General features: G+C 41.8%; 1 protein-coding gene across 1 annotated transcript in view; it reads right to left on the bottom strand.

The window, feature by feature from the left end:
* The window catches only part of col27a1a (collagen, type XXVII, alpha 1a), a 75,432-nt gene continuing 66,349 nt past the window's right edge, over positions 1-9,083 (bottom strand). Inside the window, exons 35-61 of the mRNA XM_085792981.1 lie at positions 9,009-9,062; positions 8,844-8,897; positions 8,651-8,758; positions 8,464-8,517; positions 8,225-8,332; positions 8,048-8,101; positions 7,876-7,929; positions 7,302-7,358; positions 7,140-7,193; positions 6,998-7,051; positions 6,852-6,905; positions 6,288-6,341; positions 5,939-6,046; positions 5,184-5,291; positions 4,943-5,050; positions 4,788-4,841; positions 3,670-3,732; positions 3,311-3,364; positions 3,188-3,223; positions 3,063-3,080; positions 2,907-2,942; positions 2,776-2,802; positions 2,605-2,655; positions 2,332-2,500; positions 1,758-1,867; positions 1,434-1,652; positions 1-512 (exon numbers count right to left, since the gene is read on the bottom strand). Coding sequence (XP_085649107.1) covers positions 366-512; positions 1,434-1,652; positions 1,758-1,867; positions 2,332-2,500; positions 2,605-2,655; positions 2,776-2,802; positions 2,907-2,942; positions 3,063-3,080; positions 3,188-3,223; positions 3,311-3,364; positions 3,670-3,732; positions 4,788-4,841; positions 4,943-5,050; positions 5,184-5,291; positions 5,939-6,046; positions 6,288-6,341; positions 6,852-6,905; positions 6,998-7,051; positions 7,140-7,193; positions 7,302-7,358; positions 7,876-7,929; positions 8,048-8,101; positions 8,225-8,332; positions 8,464-8,517; positions 8,651-8,758; positions 8,844-8,897; positions 9,009-9,062 — 2,067 coding nt within the window. The 3' untranslated portion in view covers positions 1-365. The remainder of the gene's footprint in view (positions 513-1,433; positions 1,653-1,757; positions 1,868-2,331; positions 2,501-2,604; positions 2,656-2,775; positions 2,803-2,906; positions 2,943-3,062; positions 3,081-3,187; positions 3,224-3,310; positions 3,365-3,669; positions 3,733-4,787; positions 4,842-4,942; positions 5,051-5,183; positions 5,292-5,938; positions 6,047-6,287; positions 6,342-6,851; positions 6,906-6,997; positions 7,052-7,139; positions 7,194-7,301; positions 7,359-7,875; positions 7,930-8,047; positions 8,102-8,224; positions 8,333-8,463; positions 8,518-8,650; positions 8,759-8,843; positions 8,898-9,008; positions 9,063-9,083) is intronic.

The following is a 9,083-nucleotide window of genomic DNA, read 5'->3' as shown; positions in this document are numbered from 1 at the left end:
CCTCCAAGCAGGCGTATGTGTGGAGATCCTTCTTGAAGAGCTTGAAGAAGCTTTTGCCATATTGAGAAGCTATTAGTGCAAGAACTCCCCTGCTCCTCCTCAGCTCTTCTTGGTCCCCCCCCACCAGCTTTCCGTGCTTCCTCCCTCTGTGTCTGCAGTCCAATGGGAGTTTGGCAGAGTGAAGCAGGATCTGTTTGGGGAGGGAAGGGGTTGTTCTCTCTTGGGCCGTGTGGATTTTGGAGGAGACGGCTCCCGATCTCCACGACGTACATGTATATGCATGAAGGGTGTCATCCAGGGGGGGTGATGAATGATGATGATGATCCATCCCTCCATGCTCAGGTAACTTATTACACTGCAGCAGCTCACAGGAAGCACACAGGGCCTACTTCCAGGTGGTAATGTGAGCCAGGAGTAGGGTTTGGGAGATTGAAGATGTCGACCACAGGGAGCAGGGTGGGGTCCAGGGAGTGGAACACAAAATGGGCCTGATGCCAGCGACCGTCTTTTATCTGGAAACCAAATACACAATAAATACATTTATCAATCCAAGGCAAAGTATCGATTATGATTAGGGATGTTACGATTACACATTTTCTTAGTACGATTATTGTCAGAGAAATAATCACGGCACTACGATTATCACAATTATTATGCACTAATTAATTTCACAACACTATGAATGTGTAAAATCAAATATAGTCAAAATTTAATTACATTACTCACTGTTTACACAAAATATTTCAAGTATCTATTAATATATGACCAATTCTTAATCCCCAGGGGAAATGTTTGAAATATTCAGGTCATAAATTGTTATATACCAAATGTTTGCGTTTATTTTAATCGTTTTTTGTTTTGTTTTGCTGTTTTTATTAAAAATGACACGCTAACATTTTAATTCTTACCAATTCAATGTTATGTTAGTTAAATGGACCAGTATCTGTGCATTTACCTTTATTTTTGCGCACATCTGTGGCGTTTTAATACCACGATTAAAGCAGAAGTAAGCAGAATGTTTGTGTTAAAGCAGAAGTAAGTGGAATATTTGTGTTAATATAAGTTAAATAGTTATATCTTTAGACAGCAATCACTTATATAGAGTGCTTGGTCTGAAACACGGGTCTGTCAGTCACTCTGCTCTGCTGTAAGCCGAGGAGAAAACTTTCCTTGTATCCTACAACCTTTATCCAATGAGGAGAGAGAACGGCATAAAGGGGCGGTCCTCTCTGTGTGTGCAGCCAAGGGATGCACGTGAATGTGGTGACGTAGGGACGAGGGCGGGGACTGCTAACTCCATCGGCTGACAAGAAGTTAGCCAAAACGACCGGATCGCTTACTTCTGCTTTAATTGTGAAAACAAGTCATCGTGACATCCCTAATTATGATAGAACTGCAGAGCATTGAAACGGATGACAATTTCTTATTCCTACCCAGCAGGTGTCTTCGATGACGTCTGGCTCAAGCTCTCCCCCCACCTCGAACACCTCCCCACTCCAGGCCTTGAATTTCACAGAGCCTTTGGCAGCAGGCTGATGCTCAGCCGACCTCCAAACCGAGAAGTTCAGGCAGTGGATGATGACGTGCTGCTCGGCCTCTGAGCTCAACAGGTGCAGGAAGTTCATCTGGACACGACCAACAGTCATCGTTGGCTGCTCAAACAGGCAGGAGAGAGAGAGAGAGAGAGAGAGGCTGGTTAGCGACTTCATAATGTGTTTGTGTTTGTAATATTTACCTTGTTATTGTGTCTTAAATACCTTGGACACTGTTATTGGTTTCAGACAGGTTTGTCCACCTCCAGTAAAGTTGCAGGAGACTTCTATTGTATCTGACGAACAGCCCAGGTTGGGGTCAATCCAATAAGTGCCTGAAAAATGAAAATGCAAACAAATTTGGGCTTATCTGTATATCTAAACATGAAATTATTAGTGGTGTCAACAATAATCGATTCGGCAATGCATCGCAATGCGGGGCATACACGATTCAGCATCGATGCGGCAACGTGCCATAATCGATTATGTCACTGTTTATTTTCTGGTCTCGAGTGGACAATAAAGTTGTGAAGTTTCAATTACTTCCGGGGGCATTTCCGGCAAAGATAAAATCCGTTGTTCAATATCTGACTGCTTGTATTGCCTCATGACTGCTGAAAAATGTGCCTTGTTGTGTGCAGTAGAATTTTGATGCATCGTAATGCATCGTAGAATCGAATTGAATCGAATCGTTGACTGATGAATCGTTATCGAATCGAATTGTGAGGGCAGTGCCAATGCACACCCCTCGAGATTATTCTCTGTCTCTACGTCTAACACAACACTCACACACCCTCACCATCATTTAACCTCTGTTCACAGCTGTGCAGGTCCCTGCAGATGCGGGCCGGGTTGTCCCGAGCGCCCAGTGGGTTCTTCAGGCTCTGGATCAGGTTACTGAGGTAGTGGAGGGTCTTAAAGATCTCTGCGCCCTGGTCCAACATTGGCAGGTCCATCACTGGCTTATTCTAGAGGACAGAATAAAAAATAAAAAAAAGCCAAGTCTGTAGAGTTTTCAACAGATTAAAAGATGGAAGAATACAGAGAAAACGTGACGTCATTCTCTACTAACCTCAGTCCTGAGTGAGGTGTGTGACTCCACAAAGATGAGACCATCTTCCCTCTGCAGCAAAATAATACAATCTTGTAATGTCTTATTTAATCAACCCCATTGTGTTTATACATAACTGTATATTTTGACAACTTATTATATAATGAAATCAGAAAACATAACATGTCTTACAAATGATGGAGGGATAGCTGGAGGACCCTGGAGGGCAAAAAAAAGAGTGAGTCAGACGAGGAATTGTGCAACGCTAATATGACATTGTGTATTTGAAATGTTCTTGAAACCTATAAAGGAGGAAAACTTACTGGAAGTCCAGCGGGTCCGCGAGGTCCAGGGGATCCCTAATGAGGAAGAAAAACAAACAGGCTGGATGAGCTTTTGTGTTGTCAATCAATCAAGTGTCCAGAGTCAAGGATAAATGATATGTTACAGCAAATAAAGACAATACTATGCAAACATACCCTTGGCCCTTGCAATCCCTGTGAGGAGGGGAAAAAACATATTGTCAGCTGGGATGTAGATGATGTGGATATATAGTTGATAGTGTAAACAGAGTATTAAGCATAGAGAGGTCAAGAGGACTCACCGTCTCTCCACGATTACCCTTCTCTCCTCTAGGACCCTGGAAAGAGATGTGTACAGTGAGTGAGATGAACAGCAACAGCAGAGTGAAAGGTCAGAGCTTATATCTATATGTATAAATACATACTGCGTTTCCATTGGGGCCAATAATTCCCATTGGGCCGACTACTCCAACTCTGCCCTGATGGAGAGAAACAGGTTGGAGACAAAGTATGAAACAGGGTCTCAATGCATTTCATCAGTGTAAACTCTTTCAAAATATGCAAACTCTGTATTTTAATCTATCTGAACTCTGTATTTTGACCTATTTATTGAACTCACTGCACTTTTTGGATATGTATGTCATTGATACTGTTGTATAATCATACGTGTATGTACATGTATGAACACAGCAGCTGTTTTTCTGCACTATTTGCCCAAGACGAATTTCCCCTGTGGGACAAATAAAGTTTATATGATTTGATTTGATTTGAATATTCAACTTACCACTGTGCCCTGTGGCCCCTTTGGTCCCCGAATGCCCTTTGGCCCAAAGTCTCCTGGCGGCCCCTGAAAACAAACAGCAATGATAAATATTCATACACATGCCTGTAAAAAAAAAACTGTAATACTTCATATTGTCAGCTCTGCAAATTGTCTTTTCACACACAGTAACTCCTACCTCTAAATATATCTACACAGCTCATTACGGAACATCTGACGGCACTAACTGTTTCCATGTTGGAGACAATGCTTCCAGCTGTCCTAACAAACGCTGGCTCTGGTTCCGTGTCGTGATTTCAATGGAGTACAATAGGTCTTTATTGCCACAGTACCAGGACGCAGATGCAGGATGGGATGCGCGTGTCACGTTACGGCAATGTAAATCAAAGTTTTAAAAACCCACTCTTAAAAACTAGTGATTGTGAGGATTTATAAGGAACAGATCATGGGCAGGATGTGAGGGGAGAAGTTTGTTGGCTTGCTTCAAAGTGTACTATTTGTAAATGGGGTCTGGCGGTGGGAGAGAGAACAGCCTGTAATTTGGAGAGACTTGCGGACATGTGCTGTAACTGTCACATAGAGTAACTGTCAATGTTTCCTCAGCGGATGGTTATAGATTAGCACATTTTAGTTTCTTTTTTATGTATAAAATGAGATATGTAATAGTTATAGACTATGTCTGACTATCAAATGAAGTCATATCAGAATAAATTCTCTACTTAGAGAGTAGCCTAATCCAATTCCTGGGAAGCTTTAAAAACTAAGTATGAGGCGGTAGAGGAAACAGTTTAGACATGAAATAAGTGTTTCTGAGTGGTTAATTTAAAGTTTAGTTGCCCTCAAACTGACAGCTAAATCGTTTTTGTGTGTTTTTCTATGTCTACATGTTATATGTTTAGCTGTTTGTCCATGCATGCCTTCAATCCTATCATCACATTGTGTTGCTGTGTGTGATTTACAGTGAGAAGAACCTATTTCAACATGTTTGTGAGGCCACAGTGAAAAAGCTTCTACTTTTTAAAGACAGGAAGGTGTTTCATGACCCACATGAGAATTACTGTATATTTTAACAGTGTTTTTTTTTGTTTTTTTTGTGCAGTGCTGTTTTGTGCTGAACCTACCCTCGGTCCAAAAACTCCCAGAATTCCTGGAAAACCTGGTGCCCCTGTATCACCCTGTGCAAGAATTTAATCCAGAATTAAAAATCACATCATCTTCAAAATGTCACAACGTCTTTTCTTGTGTATTTAAGTGTTAAATATGCAAGGCCGCTCACAGGTTGTCCCTTCGGTCCTTGGTCTCCCTGTGACCCCGGTAGCCCCATTCCACCTCTAAAGCCTCTTTTCCCTGGTGGTCCGTTCTGCCCTCGAAGACCCTGCTCACCCTGGATGGATGGATGAAGGAATGATCAAATGATGAAGTGAGGATCACTCAATGGCAGCTTATCTAATATCACAACCATTATTCTACTTTTATATCTCTATTGTATTGACCAAAAATGTGCAAAATGTATTTACCTTTGGTCCGATGCCCCCCTGGTCTCCTGGGAGTCCTGGAACGCCAGTTTTACCACGTGAGCCAGCTTTACCAGGAAGACCAAACTCCCCATCATCACCGTGCTCTCCCTAAAAAAAATATATTGAGAAAACCAGGATGACAATATTGCTTCATCACTTCACGATATCCCGACATCTGACATGAAATTCACTTAATACATTCCTGTTCTCGACTTCCTGTATCTGGCCCTTCAAATTAAAAGTCCTATAGCCTTTCATATACAGTTCAGTCATATTGATTTTGACTTAATTTTGACAAGACAAGGCTCCAAATGTTTTTTGCTTGGTTGACTATTTGGGGGCAGCCCTATTAAATTCTGTGCAAAAAGATGTTGATCACAGTTATGTTAAATACTTTTTAACACAGTTAAACAGTTTTCAATAAAGTAGTGAATTTAAAATGACATGGGTACTGTTTTTTTATTTTTAATCGTGGTATCGAATTAGTATCGAGAATCGTAGAAATTCACAGGTATTGGTATCGACTAAATTCTGGTATCGTGACAACCCTAATCCTAACATCCGACATGAAATTCACTTGATACATTCCTGCTCTCCAGAGGATGACTCCTTTTCACTTCAGATACTCTTTAAGCTGTGGTCTAGAGGGTTTTTCTGTTTTCACCATGTAGCATAATGGATATTTAGGAATCTGATTGTGATAGCAGGACTACAAATGGGATAAATGAGGTTAACAAACTATCAGTCTGTCTCACCGGCATGCCTTTACTGCCATCCTTCCCTGGGACTCCATCCACCCCGGGGACGCCCTCCTGCCCCTCGCGACCCACCACGCCTCTGGGACCGGCAGGACCAACCAAGCCCTGAGGAGGAGAAAGAGGACTTAAAAAGAAATCTACACAAAGACCTCAACAGTTGTATGTTCTTCTATTTCATCTGTTTTTACTCAAGCAAATTTGCACAAACAATTTTCCAGTCTTGTTATGCATAATTTCCAAGTATCAATGTCAACGTTTCTAAAGGCTGAGAGTTTGCAAAACATCTGTGTTTTGTACTGAAATACTGTAAGACAGTGGTGCAGGTGTGGACGTCTGGAGGACTTACCTCAGTTCCTCTGGTTCCTTTTTGTCCTGTCTGACCCTTTTTGCCTTTCTGACCCTTAGTGGAGACAGAAAATGAATAAAATTTAATAATACTGTCCCATATCATGCCAGTAATCTACAGTAACATTTAAGCAGCTGCTGAAATTCCTGGCTTTCCAAACTTGACTTGCATGCTATTCACCAAGGGAGGGAAAATACTGAAAAATGACCATAGAGGTATTTACAGTAGTTTTCTCGAGCCATAAATAACAAATGACATCACAGTAGCTCTGTATTATTACATGACATTCAACTAATTAATGACCTCTTCACTGGATGGAGGTTTCTCTTGGATCTTTACCACTTTGCCAGAGAGCAGCTAGTGTTGTTGCAGCCTCATAACAAAGTCAAGTGATCATCTTTTACAGAGATGAATTACATATTCGCCTTCAACTCCTATGTTTATGACAAACTTGGACAATTTGTATCCAAACCCTGCATGACAGGCTGAACTGAAAAGAACTGGAAGACAGACAGCAAACACACACAATGTACGGTAGTTTTTTTTTGCTTTTGACTTCCTTACTTGATCTCCTTTGGCCCCTTTGTGTCCTTGTTGCCCACGAGGTCCAGGGTGTCCCTGAAATAACCAGCCGTGTTAATGAAAGCATAAAAAGACGACCTGTCTGATCATGTCTGCCGCTTGTTTGTCACTTTTTTTTTTACACTCACAGGCTGTCCAGGAGCTCCAGATCTGCCTCTCTCTCCGTCCACACCGATTTGACCCTGAGAAAAGTCATCAGAAAGTTGACTGGACTTCGTCGTAAACCCAAATACCGTGAGTCACTTTAAAATTAAATGGAGTGTGGCGTACTTTGTATCCTGGATCTCCGGACTCCCCCCTCTCTCCTCTGTCACCCGGAGGACCCTGATAAAACAAGAAATATGTGAGTAAACTGAAAATAATTTGATTTCTACAAACATCTAGCAGGCAAACAGTAGAAGGAGGGAGTAAAGTAAGTCAGGTGTGACTTACTATGTCACCTGGAGGACCAGGAGGACCTTCTACTTTCCCATCATCCCCCTGCTCGCCCTGCGAATCAAAAACAGAAGAGTGGAAAATTGAGTTGTTTTATACGAGACCCACATCCCTGATGTGTCAAATTCTTGCTTTTGAAATGTCTCCCAAAACGTCACATGTGCTTTCTTTTAGATGGTGGATTATTATTATGTGTTATATCAAAAACTCACTACCTCCCCATGCCATGTGTGTGAAATCAGTTGACTCTGCACTTTTGTAAAATAATAGCCATAATATAATCGTAGCATGTTGTCCTTGATGAAGCTACTGAGGTATTAAATCAAGTAAAAACAATGTTGATGGGTACAAGCTGTTACACAGAGAGAGGTGCACTTTGTGATGCTTTTTCATAAATATTTGCTGTTTCTCATCAATGTTGAGTTGATTTGTGGCCGATCAAAACCATTCAGCGGCAGAGAGGGCCCGGCCTTTACTGCCATGTTCTGGGAACAGACTGGCTTATCAAAGAGTGAGAAAGAGAAAGAGATAATAAAAGACCAGTATAACACATAAAGCGAGCGAAATGTACCTTTTCACCTTTTGGTCCTGGAGACCCCATGGGGCCCTGTGGTCCCTGATGGCCCTGCAAGAAATTGTTACGTGAAATAACTAAACCAAATGCAAACATCGATCATGAGGTCATTTTCTGTTTAATGCACATCACACACATCCGGAAACTTACTCATGACACATCATCTTACCTCATAACCTGCAAGACCAGGTTCTCCCTGTTGACCCATTCGACCAGGAGCCCCCTAAAGAGAGCAAAGCTTGAGTCACTCCATGTGTGCTTACTGTAGAAACATTACATTTTTTTTAACTGTCTATAATTTCAAAAGTGATTGATAAATTTCTATATCATTACTGTTCCACTTTACCACGTGTCCGATGGTTCCTCTGGACCCCTTCGGCCCGACAAAACCTGGCGGTCCTGTCTTCCCCACGAGTCCAGTCTCTCCAAGGTGACCAATATGACCTTTAGCACCCTAAACACATCGATAAAATAAAAGAATATCTGAAGGCAACTGTGTTTCTATGTTGCTTTGTATGAATAATTTGTGATTATACAACAGCTGAAACGTCATCAGATATTTCAGATATGATTTGACGTTAATACCTTTGATCCTTGTTTGCCTCTTTCCCCAATTTTGCCAGGTTTCCCCTCTGGACCCTACAGAGAGAAAACACAAAAGAAACAAGAAGCTTGTGATGAGATCGGCGCTAGATCGCTAAAAGTCTGTTTTCAACTACTATGTGCGTTTGCGTGTCTGTGAATTTTAGTGGAAACTTTACAGGTGACTTACTCTGACGCCAGTGAGTCCAGGACTTCCAAGTGGGCCCTCCTTTCCCTTTAGTCCAATTTCACCTTTTTCTCCTTTGTCCCCCTCCTGCCCCATGTCGCCCTTTTCACCCTGAGAATACACGTCACATGAAACAATAATCTATTCCTTAAAGTTACGCTGGTTGTGTTTTGGAGTAGTAGTTTTGACATTTCACCTTGGTTCCATCAGGACCGGCTGGACCAGCTTCTCCCTCCAGGCCTGGCTCTCCCTGCACACAGACAAACATGCATATATATTTAATTAGCACAAGTTAATGAAACTATTAACTCCACCTGCTAAGAATGCTTAATATTTTATAGTTTAATGCTATTATACGCACCCGCTGTCCTATTAGTCCTTGCTCTCCGATGTTCCCAGCAGGTCCAATGGCTCCCTAAAACACAAAAACACATGT

The sequence above is a fragment of the Trachurus japonicus genome, chromosome 12 (genome assembly GCF_045865225.1).
Source record: "Trachurus japonicus isolate A0001 chromosome 12, Traja_1.0".
Lineage (NCBI taxonomy): Eukaryota > Metazoa > Chordata > Actinopteri > Carangiformes > Carangidae > Trachurus > Trachurus japonicus.
The sequence above is the reverse complement of the archived record's forward strand: the minus strand, read 5'-3'. Positions and strand labels throughout refer to the sequence as shown.